The 19,714-nt window shown below is 44.3% G+C and overlaps 1 protein-coding gene across 1 annotated transcript; it reads right to left on the bottom strand.

Moving 5' to 3' along the window:
• Positions 1 to 3,686: 3,686 nt before the first annotated feature.
• On the bottom strand, positions 3,687 to 18,113 carry ALDOB (aldolase, fructose-bisphosphate B). Its single transcript, XM_037797532.1, has 9 exons — positions 17,965 to 18,113; positions 12,922 to 13,043; positions 12,111 to 12,322; positions 11,216 to 11,270; positions 10,167 to 10,327; positions 8,695 to 8,778; positions 7,052 to 7,226; positions 6,427 to 6,626; positions 3,687 to 4,236 (listed from the first exon to the last, which is right to left on the bottom strand). Exons 2-9 carry the CDS (start codon positions 13,031 to 13,033, stop codon positions 4,141 to 4,143), a joined length of 1,095 nt encoding a protein of 364 aa, XP_037653460.1. The 5' UTR covers positions 13,034 to 13,043; positions 17,965 to 18,113; the 3' UTR covers positions 3,687 to 4,140.
• Between the last annotated feature and the right edge of the window lie 1,601 nt (positions 18,114 to 19,714).

The following is a 19,714-nucleotide window of genomic DNA, read 5'->3' as shown; positions in this document are numbered from 1 at the left end:
GTAGCATTTTGTATGAGTCTCCCAGGCTCAAAGGACATTCATCTTTTACCCTAGAAGTGTTGCATATACTGTTTTAAGTACATGTCCAAAATTCTTTATCTGAAATCCTTGAGGCCAGGTGTGCTTTGGAAATCAGAATGTTTCAAATTTTAGAGAGCAAGTACAGTGCCTACACCATACATTACCTAACACCCTTGGCAGAGTCTGTGGCAGCACCCACATCAGAGGCATTACTACCTCTGCACCCCCTCGAATGGAATAAGGATGGCAGAGAGCCTCCTGCCAGGCTACCCCACCAAATGGTTTGTAGCAAACTTAAGAGAAAATTTTTTGTTTACAGTACTTTTTGGATTTCAGCATTGTGGATGAGCAATGGTGAGCCTATTATTGAGATGTATTCACTCTTTTAATCTCTCAACTGTATGTGATACTGTACTTTTCCTTGTTTTAGAGATGAAGAAACTGAACCAAAGAAAGGTCACATGGGCTGGTAGGTGCTTTTAACCACCATGAGTATTCCTCCCAGGAGGGCTTTGGACATCACTAACCCAAGTCTCACCTGCTGGTTGTGTGGCCTTGGACAACTTACTTAGCACAATAAATGTCAGTTTCTCATTTGTTGCTGTGGGTGAAATCTAGATGTCAGTTGGTGTCTTTCACCCCAGCAGAACGAAATCACATGGATTTGACATCCTGTTCTTGTTTTTCGTAAAGCCCACTCCAAGGTTACTGCAAGTTTCTAGAAGTCTATTTTCATGGTCACATCTGACATTACATTATCAATTGTTATGAATTGTCTCAGTGTCTTGGGTGTGCTTATTTTTGTAAAACACAATGTAGACTCATGTGAAACTTAGGTCTTTCTCACAAGAAGACAAGTATCTTTAGATGATTTGATATTTTGCCCCCTTCTTAAAAGTCTTTTAGCTGTCTCCCCACAATTACACATTGCCCTGGATTCTCCCAGGCTCCTCTCTATCTCTTTGTTTTAGTTTCCTTGACTGCTCCACACACCATGAAATGGGTCAGATTAAACAATGGAATTTATTTGCTCATGGTTCAAGGCTGGGAAAAAGGCCAAATCAAGGTGTCATCAAAGCAATGCTTTCTTCCCAAGACAGTTGTGTTCTAGGGCTGGCTGCTGGTGATCCTTGACCCTTAGATCCTCTGTCACATGGCAATGCACATGGTGGCTGCTCTGTTCTCTTCTGGGTTTCACTGACTTTCAACTTCTGGCTGCTCCCAGTGGCTTTCTCTCTCACTCTGTTTGAATTTCACTTTGCTTATAAAAGACTCTAGTAACAGGATTAAAACCCATCCTGATTGGGCTAGGTCACACCTTAACTGAGGTAACCTCATCAAAAAGTCCTACTTACAGTGGGTTCACACCACAGAAATGGATTAGATTTAAGAACATGTTTTTCTAGGGGACATACATCTTCAAACCACCAGACCTCTCCTTTCTCTTTTCTTCCTCTCTCCTCCCTCATTCTCTGCCCCTTCCTTCCCTTCTCTCCCCCTCTTCAGAGCAAAAATAAATTCCTCTTTTTATTCCTCCCAGTGTTTAGTAATTTCTTTTGTAGACTTGCCTCCTTTAAAAAAAAAAAAACAAAACATACATTAACCCATTTAGTGTAGGCTAGAGACATCTTCAAATGTGAAGTTTCTACTGGTCTTTCCATCCCTTCAGCCTCCTCAAGGCCAACTTTACTGTGACTGTGGAGGCAGTGGCGTAGGTCCAGGCACCACCAGCCACTGTTTTCATGCAGGGACTAGATCCCCACAGCTTGTCTGTAAATGTTGGTTTTGCCACAGAAGGAGCAGAAGTACTTGGCATATTGGCTGGTTTCAACTTTCTTCACCGTTTTCCTGAGGGAGGCACCACAAATAGGCCTCCTATCTACTGATGGTTCTGACCTTTTTGGTGCATGGTTTAGCCATGTTGCCCACAAATGAAACTAGTCTTGGCTAGTCATGCTTATGCTTTCACATTGACTTATCAAAGTAATTTTCTTATTCAAAGGCATTCTTCCTGTGATGTCCAACCCAAATGCCATCGCCTCCCTTTCTGCACTCAGCCATACTAATTAGACTCTCCTCCCTACTTCTCAACCCCAGCCAATGGCTTTTGCATTTCTTATTTAGCTACTTAAACACTTGTTAGGTATTCAGAGGCCCTGGCCTTTCTGCTAAAGCTGAAACTTCTCTTAATTACTTTCAGTGCCTAATACCACACTTCATTTTTAGTGGGTGTTCCATAATGACTAGAATAAATCTGGCAAAGTACTCAAAGCTAGGAGATCACGAATATATTCACCCAGGGAACATGCAGTTAATAGAACTTGAAGTCTGGAGATTCACAACTTACCTCTATTCATATCACCCTGAGTAGAAGAAATTATTGGGGTGAATCAATGCACTAAGAAATTAAGAAGACCTACAAACTGGTGGCAGAAATACTGACACAGCCTGGGGCCAGCTATGTACCCATTACATGAGAAAGTGATCTGAATTCTAATCTCTCAGCTCTACCATAAACCTGTGACCCTTAGCAAACAATTGAAGAAATTTAGGCTTGGTTTTATCATCCATAAAATGAAAGCTCTGGGCGAAATAGTCCCTAAGATAGGTTTTAAATGCTTCTATGAATACAGTTCTTAGAAAAGTAGTAGCGGTACATGAAAATAAATAGTCATATGTTGTAGAGGGCATGGAATAAGAAAATGCCTCCTTCCCTGCACCCCACTTCCAGGCCCTTCTCAGAAGAAGCCCATTTGGACTAATTCTGCCTTATTCCTCTAAATAATATGCTTTTGCTTCTGTTTCTTAATTTATTTTTAAGCTTATTTGTTCTCTGCATATTCAAAGCAATAAATTTTGTCTATTACCTTCTATATTTTAATCATAGCTATGTAATATTTTCATGATTTATATTCATTTCCTTTAATGACTTTAACAGACTTAAAACACTATTTCTTAATCCATCAATTTTAAGTACCATTCCCACCTTCCTACTAAGTGAATTATTGCTCCCCTTTGCTTTCCTCCACTTCTCTGCCTTGCATTTCCAGCTTCTGTCAGTTAAATCATTCCTTTAATATTGTCCAAGGGTTTAATGTTTAAATTCTCTCTTGTAAATATTGTTGTCATCAAAGCTCTTTCTATAGGCTGATACTGAAAGCTTGAAAATCAATAAGGTGTAATTATGTGAATATTATTTATTGCAAAGTTAAATTACTTGATACAGAGGAAGATGTAATCCTAGTTTTCAAACCTAGACCACCTGAAGGAGAATGTTCCAAGCATCAAAGCTATATTGATTCTCCTTTCTTACACACCATACTTTGCTTGGAATCATACTGCCTTTTAGCTTCCTTCATACTACAGGTGGCTTTAATTTTTAAGTATCTTCAAACTTGGAACCTAGATTGGTAGATTTCAAACTTTGGTTGTACATTGGAATGACAGGGAGGAAGGGGTGGTTAAGAAATCCCGATACTGAAAGGATCTATCCTGTGGAGTTTCTGATTTAATTGGGCTGGGATGTGGTCTGAGCAGCTGGGTTTTTAAAAGTTTGCCAGGTGATTCCAAGGAGTGGCCAAAGCTGAGGAACCAGCCCATCAATGTCAGTCAAGTCTAGTAGAATCAAAAGTAATGAAATATACTGAGCCCTTTGAAAACAAGCCGGAGGTTTACAGAATATTTTATTTCTTTTTTGCCTGCAGCTATCTGCTTCAGAACCTACTACTTCTAAGCTGTTTCCTTCATAATCTACTGCTTCTAAGATTGTTTAATAAGATCAACTTCTCGGTACTTTGCTTTCGAGGCATTTCATTCAGCGGTTGTGATTTGGGCAGAGAGCAGATTTTATTTTAAATCCTATTCTTTTCTTCAAGTGAAAACTCAGGGAAGTGAGGAGCTGGAAGTTTTGCAAGGAATGCATTTTGTGGAAATTTGTCAGATCCTTGATATTTGTACTTGTATTTTTAACTTGTGTTTAACAATTTAACAGGTACTGTGTTTCCAGTTGTTCCCATCTAATTTTGTCTAATTTCCAGGATCGGTCAAAAGGTTGCGCCTTTTCAGCCCTCCTACTAGGACATCTAGGAGAGCTAGAGCAAGGCTGGCCGGCGTGAGGTCCTAGTAGGTGTAGCTGGCAGTGAAGAGTGACTGGGTGGAGGCTGAACCAGAAGAGCCTGTGTGAACATACTGTCCTTTGGCTGCCTGGCTGTTAGCCTACAAAACAAGTGTGAGAGAGGAGATAGAGTTAGAGTAAATGTGAGCCCTGTGTTTGACTCTCTATGCTTCTCATTTGCAATCAGTTCTGCCTTCATTTGAAAGTTTTTTTCTCCTTACAGTGATTTTGCTGAATATTGCTGCTGCTATCATCCCCTTCTTACTAAAACATGTTGCCTCCTTTTTATTTCTGAACATTTCTTTAACAAACCTAAGGTTTGTGCCAGTTACTGGGAACATTTCTTTTTAGTACCAATATTACAACAGTACTAGAAATGAACATTGGGAAATTTCTCATTAGTATAGCACCCTATAGCCAAAAAAAGGAGAAGAAAGTATTTATTATTTTAGAATTTCCATTTTCTACCTATATTTGCCCACAAGAATATACATATTTATGTAGTTGTAATCATAGTATCATTTGATTCCCTGTGTAAATTCCAGTTGAAGGTAAATTCAGATTATGAAACTTGTGATGATATTCAAATACTACTCAGGGATACCACTTCTTCAAATCACAGGTGCCACTGTCTGCTGTCTCCAAGATACTTAGTCTCCAAGACCAAGTTAGACTTGGGAAACTGTTAGACTTGGAATCCTCTGGCCTCACCCCAGACCCACTGAAACAGAAACTCTGGTGGTGGGGCCCAGCAATCGTGTTTTAACAAACCCTCTGAGTGATTCTGCTGAGTGCTCAAGCTTGAGAACCAAGGAACTAGATGATAAACCCAGATTCCCTTCTTCCATGGATGAAGGCCCTTCCAACCAGTACTTTCATAATCCCTCCATTGTCTTAGCTACATCTGCCCACCACATCAGCCACAATACCAGCACATCCACACTCTCAGACTCATCGTCACAGAAGAAAGCACCACTCTCTAAAATCTCACATCTCAAAATTTGAGACCCCAAATCAATTTTTGAGCTTCTTTCCTTTAGTTCCTCATCACCAAACTTCTGGCTATGCTTGATTCCCTGCCCAGATTCCCAGGTTGCCAGCAAGCCGAATCAGGCTATCACTAAACTTAAGCATCCTTCCATCTCCTATTAAACTTTTAGTCTTCTCCCTGGCTATTTCTGAATCTACCTGCCTGCTTAAGAGAGCTGTTAGGAAAATTTAGGAATGAAACTAATGCTCCCCAAACTCACCTTTCCTGGTGCTTGGCCATAGTGTCCGGCCAATTTCCTAGCAGCAGCCGGCAGCAGCTATTCTCACCTCTCCTGTGGCTGGGACTGGAATCTCCATTCCCTTACCATGCTCAACAGATCCCTCAACTGTAATCAGTGCTCAACTGCTGCATCTCTTCACCTCTCCAGAACTGATTCCAAACCCATTCTCCTTCTTCTTTTCTGTGTCCTTCTTCTTTTCTAAGACCAGCTCTGCCACCTGTCTCTAATATTTATTCTCATGCAATCCAGTTTCCTACAGGTCCTTGTTCTGCACTTACCCCCACTCTCCTAATCTTTAATCTCTTCTTGCTCCTTCTGCTTTACATTTAAACATGCCCAGTCTCTCCTATTTGAAGGGACTCTAAGGTCTCTGAGAAAGAAGGCTTTCTGTTTTGTTCTCCTCAGTGCTTGGTTCATAGTAGCTACTAATGGTTTCCTCATTGAATAAGACCTCTTTTGGCCTCATTTTTCCTGGTAACCTTTATGGGTCTTTCCCTGACAAACTTCTTGAATCTACACCTTTCCTCTTCTCCCTCTATTGACATTGTTTAGTTAGGTCATTGACATACTCCTAAATGCCAATGTCAGTGCCTTTATTCAATCTTGGTTTTGAATCTCTCTGGAGCATGTCATTACTGACTCCTTGAAACTTTTTCTTTTCTTTCCCAGAATCCTTGGTTCAGCCTATCCATATCATTTATTGCTGCTTTTCTTGGTGGCTTCACTTCTTCCTCTTCCTAAAACAAAAGGGGTCCCAGGTTCAATCCTTGGTCCTTTGATCTTCCCTGTGAAGTGTCTCGGTTGGAACTGGCCTTCAATCTACTGTCATCAACATACCCCCAATGTGAATAATTCAATAATCTCTCTCTCTCTCACCCTAATCTTCTCACTGAATTCTAATGTCACATTTTCAAACACCTAGAAGATACTATCTAAAGATACCTTTATGGCCCAAAGACATCAATGCATCCTGACGTGGGAGAGTCAGGCCCCACGTATCAATGTGATCAAGCATCTTACCACAGCCCGCTTCATAAAAGCCTCCTGGGTTGCCTTCTTGTTTGCGGCCTTGCCACTCCAGGCAGCAAGTGCACTGGCCTGCAGGGCCCGTCCATAAGAGAAACTTAGTTTCCAGGGCTTTGGTAGGTGGCAAAGGTTGATAGCGTTAAGGTTGAGAGTGGCATCCTCTTCACTCATGCCACCAGACAAAAAGCAGATGCCTGGAAACAGAGAAGCCATTACATGCTATCAGTCCCACCTTAGGGACCCTGCTTGAGAAAGCAAGCAATGAGCCTAAAAGAAATGTAATGCCTCAACCTTTTCTCTGCTTGATTGGCATGTGACGCTGGGTCAGGGAATTCAGCTCGCCTTTGCTAGCTGGGCTAAGGAGAGGTGGGCCTTTCGTAAGTAAGGATGGCCATGAAAAATTTGAGGAAATAAATGGATGGTCTGGGGGCATTTGGACAGGTTTAGGATACTTTGTATCTTGGAGTAGGAGGTGGGAGAGGAAGTGCCGGCACCTGGGTGAAAGGAGAAGACTCTGTTTCATGATGGAAGCGGATTCTCGGACAAAGACAAATGCCTGTGGCATTCCTTCAAAGGATGAGGGCTCAGACCTTGAGTGAGAGGAGAACGAAGGCCTTACCAGGAACAGCGGCAGGAACAGTGCGGTGGAGAGCTGTGACGGTGGCCATAGCCACCTGCTCTGGAGTATACTTCTTGGTGCAGGCATGTCCAGCAGTCACCATATTGGGCTTTAGCAGGGTGCCCTCCAGGTAAACATGATGGTCATTCAGGGCCTTGTAGACAGCAGCCAGGACCTGAGGGACACCCAGAGCCAGCCATAGAGTCATATCAAGAGTACAGGGATGCAGGGTGAGGCAATTCCCATATATTGCTCCCCAAAAGCTACCCAAATGCCTTGCAAACCATAGCCCCTGTGCCGGTTTGGATGTATTATGTCCCCCAAAATGCCATGTTCTTTGATGCAATCTTGTGGGGGCAGAAGTATTAGTGTTGATTAGGTTGGAATCCTTTGATTGTTTCCATGGAGATGTGACTCAATCAGCTGTGGGTGAAACATTTGATTAAATCATTTTCATGGAGATATGGACCTCATCTATTCAGGGTGGGTCTTGATGTAATCACTGGAGTCCTATAAACAAACTCACAAACAGAAGGACCTCAGAGCAGCCAAGAGTGTCATTTTGGGGAGCAGCTGAGAGTGACATTTTGGAGAGTAGCTGAAAGTGACATTTTGAAGACAGCTGTTGAAAGCTGACGCTTTGGAGCTACTAGCCCAGAGTCTGCGCTGGGATATGGTAAGACAAGACCCCCAAGTGCTTAGAGAGAAACGTCCTAGGAGAAAGAATCAAAAACCCACAGAAGCTGAGAGAGGAGCTGAAACACATCTCAGGGTCAGCAGACGCCAGCGATGTGCCTTCCTGCTAACAGAGGTTTTCCGGATGACGTCAGTTATCCTTCAGTGAATGTACCCTATTGTTGATGCCTTACCTTGGACACTTTATGGCCTTAAGACTGTAACTTTGTAACCAAATAACCCCCCTTTATAAAAGCCAATCCATTTCTGGTATTTTGCATAATGGCAGCATTAGCAAACCAGAACAGCCATTGAACACATCCAAGCTGGCCCATCCCTATCACCCCACCTCAAACTGCTCCACTACATGGACTGCTGGCATGGCTCTGCTTCCTAGAGGCCCTTCACTCCCTCCCTCGTATTACTCTCTTTGGTTAACATCACCCCCTTTTGAGAATGCCTTGTTTTAGTTAGTTGGGGATATCTAAATGGGCCTCCCTGCCCCATCTCCATAGAAGCTGAGTGGTCATAAAAGAGCATATGTTTTAGAGATAAAAGGGCTTTCAGTGGGCTCCTTCCAGTCCCTCTAATTTTGCAAGTGGGGAAACTGAGGTCAAGCCTCAGTGTGAGAAGAACCACTCTCTTTCAGATATACTGGTGCAAATTTAGAAAATCCAATGTGAACAAAGTACTTTCTAAGTACATTTTCTGATGCAAGACCCACAGAGGTAATAAGACTTGCCCAAGGTCCCCCAAGTGGGAAAGTGGATTCTCAAACCCAGGTCTTGGTGCTCAAACCCTGTGCTTTCTCCATAAGTAGCACAGCATGTGCCAAAACAGTGGAAGAATTGATAAGTACCTAGACAATGACACTAACCTGAAGATTTCATACATAAAACACTCCTAACAGCTGTTATCTAAAAACAGGACTTTTCAACTGAATTGGGACCTTTATATTCAAGACTTACCTTCTCAGTAACATATTGGCAGTGTTCCAGGTCATGGTCTCCATCAGGAATGACTTCTGGTTCAACAATGGGTACCAAGCCATTCTAAGAAGGAAAAAAACAGGACGACAAAAGTAAAGCTGTGCTCACTGTAATCCTTTCCTGAGAAGAAGATTCCAAAGTTGCAATTCATATAAAATGAAGCACTTAAGGAGAAATACTATACGGGTGACTTAAAGGCAGGGAAAAGAAATTTGTTGGCCTGTCTAGGGATCAAATTTGTGGCTTAGCCAGGGAAAGGAAAAGGGAAAAGGGAAGGGAAGGGAGAAAAGAAAAGAAAAAAGATGCCAGTGAGGTAAAAATATTATTCTCTGAAAAGGAAAGGTAAAAAAAAAATAAATATAAATGCTCAATTTCTATATCTCATTCTAGAGACTTTCAGCTACCCCAGGACCCAGCTGCTACCCTTTATGGCTTCAGTGAAAACTAAATCGCAAAGAAAAATGCATCTTGTGTAGGTTAATTAAGGATTTCAAGCAATGCTTACAGTTCTAAGTGGGAATTTCCAGGTGAACATAGTCTAGTAACTCCCACATAGTACTCATGGAAGCAAATCAGTCCTAACTTATGTCATGGATTGAGTCATGTCCATCACAAACATATGTTCATGTCTTAACCCCTGGTCCTATAGATGGGAACCCATGTGTTCCTTGAAGATGTTATTAGTTAAGGTGAGGACAAACAGAATCAGGGTAGGTCTTAATCCATTAGGACTGGAGTCCTTACAAACAGAAGAAATGTGGACACATGAGTAGTAGTAGGAGAGAGAGGGAGGCAAATGGCCATGGGATGGAGGTGAGACTGAGTTATGGATTGCTGAAAAACCACAACCAGATGCTACAGACTTCAGAGAAAACATGGCCCTGCTGAAACTTTGATTCCGCCCTCCAAAACAGTGAGGCAATACATTCCTATTGTTTAATCCAATCAGTTTGGGGTAACTGTTACAGCAGCCTTGGCAAACTAAGACAACTTGGATTCCAGAGACTCTTCCACATATGTTGGAAGCCTTTGGCATCAAGTCACCATCCTCCCAGAAACTGTTTGGATTGGGAAAAGGTCAGAGCTATCATCCTCCAGCTAAGCGGGTAAGAGGATAATGAGTGGTCTTGGACTTTGTTAAGCACAGCGAAGCAAGTGTCTGGTCTCAAGAGCCTGATTCCTTTTAAGACTCAGCATGTAGCACTTTGGCAATGGGTGGCAGTTGTAGGCACTGGCTTTTTTAGATCATAACTAAGTAAGACTACTGCTGGCATGTAGGACCAACTCTTTTCTGACCATACTTGGCTAGAGCAAAAATAGTGGAAAATTCCACCAGGATATAGTGGAAAGAGAAGACGAGGGCCCTTGTGTGGTTACAGTAAAATTGGAAAGAGAGGAACTGAAGGAAACTCTAGCCCAGTGTTTTTAAGTTCAAAGGGAAGGCAGAGCACCTGCTGGCAGATGCTGGCGTAGCGGGCCAGGGTGTAGGCGTTTTCCTGGATGGCAAGGTTGGATGGACACTGGTCGGCGATTCTCAGCACAGCACGCCACTTCCCAAAGTCAGCACCTTCCTTCTTGTACTGAGCACAGCGCTCAGAGAGACCGTCAAGCCCTGCAAGCCACAAAAGAGAGAGAAAGGCTTCTTTGAACCCCTGTCCCTGGTCTGTGGGGCCTCTGATACAGTGAAGATGCTCTCTCCTGCCTTAGGTTTCTGTCACTGGAGCATGAGGACTGAAAACACCCAAGTAAATGTGTGTTCATCACAGTCATGGGCTGGGAGACCCAGGTGTCATGATTATGGATTTGATGTACATAGTGGACACTCCATGAGTAGAATGGACAGAACTAATATTTGTTAGTACTTACTAGATCCCTGGCATGTTTCTAGGCATTTTGCCTATCTTATCTCATTTAATTATTATAACAACCATTATAGTTAATATACTCATTTTACAGATGTGGCAACTGAGGTTACACAGCAAAAGAGAGACAAAACTGGGATTTAAATTCTGCTTAGCTAACCCAAAGCTGTGGTTAATACTTGTCTATAGGGACAGGGAAGTGCCCTGCAAAATTATGTAAGTAGTAGGTGATGGAGACAGGATTAGAACCCAGATGTGTCTGATCCCAAAGCCTGAACCCTCTCCTCTCTACTGCTACTAGATTGCTCTCTAACAGGAATAACTCTAGGTACAGCGTATCCTTTCTGAGCAAGACACTGTGGGAAGCGCTTTATGTACATCATCTAATTGAGTCTCTACAACTACTCCACAAAGTAATACTATTATCTTGTTTGGAGATAAGAGAACTGAGACTCAGCATTTAAGCGACTTGTCCAAGGTCCTAGAGTTATTAAATGATGGGGCCAAGCTTCAAAACCAGATGTGTGTGGCTCTAAAACCAGTGGAAGTTCATCTCATGTTTTCCCTTGCTCACTTCTTTGCTCACCTTCATTTCTACTTATGTTGGCAAGACTCAGATCAGTGGGCAATATCTTTACCTTGAATGGTGGTTTCTTTGTTTGTGCCTGCAAGAGGAGCAGCTCCTTGGTCTAACTGTGAAGATAAATAATTAACAAGTAATTGGCAGGTGTCAGATGGCACAGTGAAACACAGACAGAGCCCCTGGTGCTACTGGTTCTCATCTTTCACAAACCAAACAGCTGCAGAAGGAGGAGAAGTTGCCTGGCAGGAATGGGAAGGTATCAATATGAAAAGCACAGGCCTAGGGCTAGGACATGAACAGTAATCCAATAGCGCCTGGGATGCAGAGGTGCAATACAAGGGCAGCTTCCTTTACATCATTCATTCATTGATTCCAGAGACAGTTATTGCACACCTACAAGTACTAGGCACTATGTTAGTCCAGGATGTAAAGAGAATAAGGAGGAGCCTCTGTCCTCAGCAGAGGGTACGGTCTTACCCCTGCGTGTTACCCGGCATGTTCAGAGGATTAAATGAGTGCTTGCCATTGAAAACACTCACTGAATACGAGATAGATGTTTGTGCAATATTGGAAGAGCTAGTTATCAGACACAACAGCAAGTGCTTTAATCACAAAAGGTATCATTAGTTGAACAACTACTATGGAACAGAAACTGTTTTAAGAATTCGATTAATCCTTACACGAACCTCATGAGGTAGATGCTAATGTTTCCATTTTAGAAAGGAGGCGACTGACACACGAGAGACCAAATCCCTCGCAGGAAACCTAGTTGAAAGAGGAGAGCAGCGGAAGAAGTCTAGAAGAGGAGGTTCTCCACCGGAAGGTAAGAATGAAATCGCGCGAGAACAGGCATCAGAGCGCGAGAACATGCATCGGAGCGCGAGAACGCTGAGGGCGGGGGTGGCCGGCCGCCGCCCGGGCAAAGGCGCGCAGGTGCGGAAGTAACTCACCTTGATTCCCACCACGATTCCTTTTTCCTTGAGGATGTCTCTGAACAGCTTGCCCTGGCTGTCCTTCTGGTAGAGGGTCTCGTGGAAAAGGATCACGCCCCCGATGCTCTGGCTGACAGAACTGTCCACGGTGAAGAGCATTTCTCGGAACTGCCGGCGGTTCTCCTCCGTGTTCTCCACGTTGATCCGCTTCAGGCGGTTCCCCATGGTGCCTGGAGGGCGTGGGCCGCGGCGACAGGAGGGGCTGAGGCCGTCGCTCGCCCTCCCTCCCGCTGCCTCAGTGACCCCCGGGGGCGGGAAACAACATTCTCCTCTTTTTTTTAAATTCCCATCTTCAATACCCCCGTCTCTATTCTTGTCCCCCCGGGGAAGGGCCTTGGTCTGTGTCTTTGCCACGCTAGCCATCTGCACATCCCCCAGTGCCATCCTGGGATCCTCTCAGCCACCGGCCCTGCCCTGTTCCAGATGCTTCTCTGTCTGCCTGACTTGGCTGACTTCCACTTCTCGTTTGCAGCCCGTGGCTTTATCGGAGGTGGTGGCCGCGTGCCTGGCCTTGTCACAGCCCTGGCTCAGATGCCCCCCAGCAAGGGGCCTTCAAACGGAAGGCAGGCCTTTATTGCCTCGATTTTCAGGAATCTGCCCACGGGAACTACAGGACTCAAAATGTCTATGCCTCCTGAGTTTTCTGACTCCACTATTGTGTGCATAAAGCTTTACTTCCGCGGAGAGGGGAATATAAGTATCAAGTTTCCTTGGCCGAGTGTGGAAACAAGAGTTTGTGTTGTGTAACGAGGCTGCCTCTTGCACTCACCCACAGACTCGTCTGCAGCCAGGATCCCCTTTCCGTTTGCAACAATGCACTGGGCGATTTCAGCGAGCTCCTTCTTCTGTTCTGGGGTGAGGGCTGGGAATCGGTGGGCCATGGCGACAGGTCTGGAAAAGAGGGCGGGAGAGTCGCGACTGGAGCTGTGGGAAGCCTGCAGAGCCCCATGCTCAGAGACCATCTGACAGCTCTGGCCCATTTCCACAGCTGTATAAACAAATGAAGCCTGTTCTTGTTTTTTCCCTGGACTAAGTAGTTGCAATTAGTAGTTGATGAAAGCGAGATGCCAAACGTTTGTGATGATCCCAAAAGAATGCCTTCCAGAGACCACTGGGATCAGTGACCCAGGGACTGAACCCGTTCATGAGTAGCCCACTGGAATCAGACAAATGGAGGGAACTGCAGTAAGCAAGTAGGTCTCAGTTCTTTTGCTTCCTGGTGCCATGTCCTGCCCTGGATGGCTTGAAGCCAGGATAGGGAGGCTTTGGGCTTCTGTGGTTGTCCATACCCTCTGCTCCTTTAGCCTGTGTTCCCCCCCTCCCCCCCACATCACTCTCCAGGCACGAGGCTTGAGAGGAGAAGCCCACACTCAGCCTGGAAGTTCCCTCCCTTTGGCTTTGAGGCAGAGAGGGTGGGATGCAAAGCTGTTCTTTTTTATAGTCAGCCACCTATGAGACCACTTGGGGCAGAATAGAAAGGAGTTTTCCTCAGTGCCTCTGGGCTGGGGGTCCCCATGGCCATCCCTGCCTCAGGAACTCTCAGCTTTGCTGCTTCAGCAAGGAGAGACTGTGGCTCAAAGACCCCCTGCCCAAGTGGCTTCCTCAGCAGCAGGTCCCCTGAATGGGATTACTGCCCTGTTGGGCTGCCACTCTGCTTAGGCTTGAAAATGCAGCTCACAGGGCTTTTTTCTTGGCTGTTGGAAAGAGGGGTTTTTGCATAGGTTGGGCCATGAAAGAAAAAAATTGTTAGAGAAGATTATCTTGAGTGGTTTCTTATCCAATCCCGTAGTTTCCTTCTTTCCCACACGCCTCTCCCCATATACTCTCAGACACAGGATGGATGCCCCATGCTTGCATATTACTTCCTGAAATCCCGGGAACACCCCAGTTCTTACTTGATGCACTTGGCAACAAGGTGACCAGGACAGATATCTTCTTTAATTAATGTGCAAGCTAAAACTTAGAGAAATTAACTGGTTTGTGCAAGCCCCACCCAGTCCTGTCCATTTCTTCACAATTTCTGCATCCCTTTAAGACAGGCTTTCCCCTGTCCCTTGACGTAGGATTTGATAGCTACCACACTAATTCATGAGAAGGTGGACCTGGCAACTTCACTATTGCCTCTCTCCACTTTAATAGTGGTTCTTGTCTTAACCCAAAGGAATGGGACCAAATTGGTGTCACTGGGGCACTAGGGTGGCTCAGTGGGCAGCAGTTTCTAGAGAAGATGATCTTTCAAGATCCCCTCACGTCCCAGCTACCTGCAGTGGTGTTTCCCTTGCTTTAAATATTAGTCACTAATATTTAATTCCTGATTAATACTGTAACCAGGAATTTTTAGCTCTGGGCCTGGTCTCTGGATCTTCATGCAAACCTGGGAAGGATGAACGTTAGGCCAACATGCAAATTTTCCTTCTCAGTTTAGGTATTTTCACAAAAGAGTTGACAATCACCAAAAAATAATGAAGTTTCCTTAATGAAACAAAAGGAAACAAGAAGCCAATAATAATGTTATCATTTATTGCCAAGCACTAATTGCTTTACATGCACTATATAAACTATTCCCTCACAATAATCCCAAAAGGCAGCTGGACTTTCTTTTGCCCCTTGCCCATTTAGAAGATAAGGAAAGAATATGAGAATTTACATTATTTGTTCAAAGACACATAGCTAAGAAGGTGCAAGGTCAGGATAAGGGACAATACTCTCTATTCAAGGAAAAAGTAAGTGTGGTGAAAGGAATCAGCCTTTGGATGATATCCAGTGTCCTTGGTGACATCTGTGGTGGGTCACTGCCCCCACACCACCAATTCATGCACTTCTGACACATTCACCTAGAGGTTCGCTGCTAGTGGAACAGACAGACTTGGGTTCAGGGACCAGCATTACCCTTCCAACCCCTTGCTGGGACCCTGGGCAAGGCAGGTGACTTCTCTGAGCCTTAGTTCACCATGCACTGAATGGTGATAATAACTCCCCTGGTGTCTCATTGCCAAGTGGAGTGAATGAGAAGGCAAGCTCTGTGCTCATTGTAGTTGCTCAAAATACATTTGCTGATCTGCATGGCAGACATGAAGATGCTTTCTAAAGCATTATGAAAATGTAAGATATCACTATTTCTCTTTTTCAATTACTTTTTTGGAAATAATTACCTAAGGCATCTCCGTGTTTTCACTTACTATCAAGTTGTTTCCTTCAGTCTAGTTGTGCTGACCTCATCCAGAATAACAGAGAAAAGGTCAAGTTGAACTAATACTGTTTACAGGAAGTTAAACTTCTACAGAGGGAGTAAAGGTCTGTACCACATCAGCACAAATGTCACCCGTCTGTTAATCAAAAACTGGGTCAGAGGCCAAAGTTCCCCACTGGGAGAGAGGAGGCCATCCAGGGGGGTAAGGATAGAGAAGGGTTTCTGTAGGCTCCAAGCCTCTGCTCACTGAGGTCTCAGGCCAACATTTTTTAAAGTATGGTGGGAAGTTGTTCACATTATATTATTCAGTGAAAAAAGCAAGTTTCAGAAATTATGTATAACATCATCCTATTTTTTTAAAATTAGAAAAGGTATACACACCTATTGTTTATGCATCTATATATGCAGAGTAAGAAACAGGTTACCCTCAGGGAATGGGTGATAGAATGAAGTGACTCTAACATTTCACTATATGCATTTTTTGTAATGTTTGAATCCTTAATAAACACACACACACATACACACACACATTATAGATTTAACAGGTAATATATGCAAATCCAGGGGAAGGTTTGAGTTTGAACACATATGATAGAAGTAACCATAGAAAAACGGAGCTACCAGGGACTTCAGAAATACCCATTCTAACCCAACACCTTAGAGCTGAGGAAACTGAGGCCCAAGGAGATAGATGTCTGATGTCCCTTGTAAATGGTGATGTTCTAGGATCCTAAGTTACATCCTACTGGCTTAAGACTTGGAATCTTTATTCAGCAAAATTGACAGATGGAGGTTCTGTGAAAAGATAATAATTTGTAAAATATAGATATTTAACTCCTGGAGAGATACAAGGCAGAAGAGAGTCCATGTGCAAGGCAGATGGGTTTTCAAGCAGAGATATGCAGGGGTTCATTCATGGAAAGCTTATATTGGCAGTCATTGCATGCAGTGCTTTCCTATATGGACGCAGGAGGGTGCCCACAGCTTCAATCCCCACCCAAATGCCACAGTGACAAGTGCAGTGAGGCTCTCTAGGGCATCTCTAGGGCAGCCTGATCCCTTTGAACACACGAGGAGCAACCCAGAAAGAGACCTGAGAGTTGCTCCTCCCATTATACAGGCATCTAAGCCAAAGGAACTCCTAGGCTTATGGCAACAGCCCCTTGGTCCCCATCCCAGCTCCTTGAGCTCTAGCCTGGGCCTGAGTATTCCCCAGATGTGCTTTGGCTAAAGTGACAAATACTGTAGCAACAGAGAACAAGTCCCTGTGCAACCAACTTGGCTAATGGAGTCCTAGTAACTATTTAAAGAGAAATGTATTAGAAAGGCAACATATGCTCACTATTTGCTGATTTTTCAGATAGCAGAAGAGATGTACCAAAATAAAGCAGGAACTTTTTTTTTCTGTAAAAATATTCTTTATTTCCCATTGCATTTATAGTTCTAGATTATCACGTGCTCCTTGCTCAGTGTGGAAAATATGGAAAATGTAAAGAAGTAAAAAGTTGAAAATGAAAAATATCCATTATCCCAGCCCCTCAATCAGACTTTTCTTTCCAGACTTTTTGGCGCTTTCAGGAACCTTTTAACCCCCCTGGGCTTTCATCAGAGTCTCTCCCACCTGCAGGAATGGGCTGCTGTCTTTCACCCTTCCTCAAGTCTGTACTTTGAGCAGACACAATTGGAAAGCGATAACCTTCTGCTCTTGGTGGGGAAACCCCACTTTTCTGGTGCCTGAGACAGGACCAGCTGGCAGGTGGGAGCCCCTGGGCCCGGCCACTGAATAGGCTCCTGCTGGGACAAGAGTGGGGAAGTAAATGTGGCTGTCCACCCCCAGCACCATCTCCTTGGAGTGCCCAGGAGGCCCACCCAGCCCCACACAGATACACTAGATTAGGTGACCGAGGGACCTGGGGGAGAGAAGTGGGGAGCCTAGGGCAGGAGACTCCAGGCTCCTGGGGGCCCTTCTGCAGGCATGGCACTGTGTGCAGGGCCAGAACAGTAACTTCTGATTCCTACTATCCTGAGCTGTAAAGCCTTCAACGTGTTTGGTGCCAGCAGACATTTTAGAGAAAATATTGAACACATGGAGGGTTTGAAAATGCATCATCCAATGAAGCTGCCAAGTCTGTTTCATTCTTTTGTTTGAGCAGTGGGTGAAGGTAAAGGGCAAAACCCTTCAAGAGTTCATTTCTGTGACAAAGAGACTTCTGTGCTGGGAACAGCAGGTGTGGGAAGAGAATGGAGAAAAAGACAGAAGGCAATAGTTTTGTAAACAAATCGTTGAAATAAGTAATCATTGTGGAAAAAGAGAATAGAAATGACCAGGAATCTCTAAAGCTGAAGAAAACCTCACCAAATAGGAGTTTTATTTCCTAGGCCAAGGACTCAGAAGGCCATCGAGCTGGTAACCGGCCATCAGTCTTGAGCATTTTGCCACTACTCAAAGAACAGGGAAGGTGTGAGCAGGCATTTGCCCTTAGTGAGAAAAACAATCATTTCAGCAGCGCTGCACCGCTCATCAAGTTTTTCCTGAACTCAAAGGCAAACACACCTTGGCCTGCCTGTAAGGCTTCTTGCTATCTTTGATTCCTTACATCCTGGTGCAGTTCTTTTACTTACAGTTTGGGAGAGGAGAATCCTCTTCAATGTCAGCTATGGGTGAGGCAGCAGCTGCCAAATAGGACAGCTCTTTGGAAAGGCTCTGCTTTTATAGAGTTCTCGTCAAAGGGTTGTTTTTTCCTTTCCTTAAACATTTACCCTCCCCTTCCGCTTTGGCCTGGTAAGAAGGTGTTTATTCAATACCTCTGATTGGTTCAAAGGCAACCAATCCTTCTAATCACGTTCGAACACTCTTTAAACTCACTGGAAGCTAAAGCTGCCAGGGCAGCCTGGAGTGTTTCCTGACCCAGCCCCTTAATGTTACAGGTGAGAAAAGGAAGGCACAGAAAAATCAGGGGATTCACCAAAGTCAGGCAGTTAGTGAATGACTGAGCCCGGGGGTACACCCAGCGACCCTGGGAGGAAAGCCAGCTCAGCTCCTGCACTTACTAACCTTGACCAAGACATGTTTACTTCTCTGAGCCTTAGTCTCCACCCCCATGGAAGTGGGATCTGAACTTGGCAGGAAAGTTACACGAGTTTGTGAAGCGTCTGCATCCAGCAGGACTTTGAGAAATGTTGGTTCTCCCAACTTCCCCAGTCTCCAAAAGCCAAGCTGGGCTCCCTGACATTTTCATGCCAGAACACACTGTCTTTTACTCTATTCTCATTTCCTCTCAATCTTTACATTATTGTCTTCAAAGTTGGTAAACACTAGAATAAAACTCAAAGTGACTGAGCTAAGCCTCCTCCCTCAGATATGGCACTGTCTGGGTATGGGTTCATCCCACAGGTTTTTTTTTTTTCCAAAATATAAAAGAAAGTAAATAAGAATACTGCATACTTCCAGAGGTAAATTATGAAACTTACATCAAAATCTAAAAATAATGGAGTGACCACGAGTCCAGGGAAGCATAAATTCTCAGGAACATTCTCCTTTGGAATAACTCATAAAATAAAAAACTCAACTGTGTGGTGGTACAGAGTGTAATACTCAAATGTATGGGTGAAATGTCAATGAAATGAAGGAAAAAGAAGCAGAAAATTAGGATGTCTAAATGACATTTAGATACAGACTCTCTCTAGAAGTGAGGGGGTGTCAGACATTAAATGTGATTATTGAAGGGAAGTGGGGTGTTTGAAACACTAAACTGAAGCTCATTCTCCTAGAGAAGTTCAGGCCAAGCCCCAGCCTGAGGACAGCAGAGGACTAGCTCTGCTGCCCCACCAGGTCCCCTGGCCACCTGATGGCACTCTCGCTGGTCCCCCACCTCCACCTGGTGCTCAGTCAAGCACCTGGTCCTTGATGCACCAGACCAACGTGACTTAATCTGGGGGCACTTGAGGCTTCATCCAATTTGATTTTTGCTAGCGGAGAATGGAGGAGGTGGTGGATGGTAATAAACAAATTTAGGATGGGGTTAGTGACAGTGGTTGGGGGTCAGAACAAGACTAACACATACCACCTGATGCATGGCAGAAGGAATATTACTTGTGCTCCTAGTACTAATTATTCTTATTATAACAATGACAATAACAGGAATGACAGCTATCACGTTTTCAGGTCCTGTAGTGCATCTGGTTCTTTTCATACATGCTCTGCAGTCCCAGCTCCTCCCTGAGGGAAGGTGTATTAGCCCTATTTCCTGAATAAGGAAACTCAGTTTCAGCAAAGAGAAGTCACTTGCACAGAGTCACAGGACAGGTGCACGTGGAGTCTGTCTGGCTCCACATCAGTGGTCTGAAGGAGAGTGCTTGTATCTTGGCGACC

The sequence above is a fragment of the Choloepus didactylus genome, chromosome 10 (assembly GCF_015220235.1).
Source record: "Choloepus didactylus isolate mChoDid1 chromosome 10, mChoDid1.pri, whole genome shotgun sequence".
Classification (NCBI taxonomy): Eukaryota; Metazoa; Chordata; class Mammalia; order Pilosa; family Megalonychidae; genus Choloepus; species Choloepus didactylus.
This window is presented reverse-complemented; position numbering and strand designations above follow the sequence as displayed.

Coding starts and splice junctions, on each gene's coding strand:
- ALDOB (XM_037797532.1), bottom strand. CDS start 13,033: ATGGCCCACCGATTCCCAGCCCTCACCCCAGAACAGAAGAAGGAGCTC. Junction 12,323..12,921: donor GGCTGCAGACGAGTCTGTGG/GTGAGTGCAAGA, acceptor CACGCCCTCCAG/GCACCATGGGGAACCGCCTG. Junction 6,627..7,051: donor TGTTCCTGCCGCTGTTCCTG/GTAAGGCCTTCG, acceptor CTCTGTTTCCAG/GCATCTGCTTTTTGTCTGGT.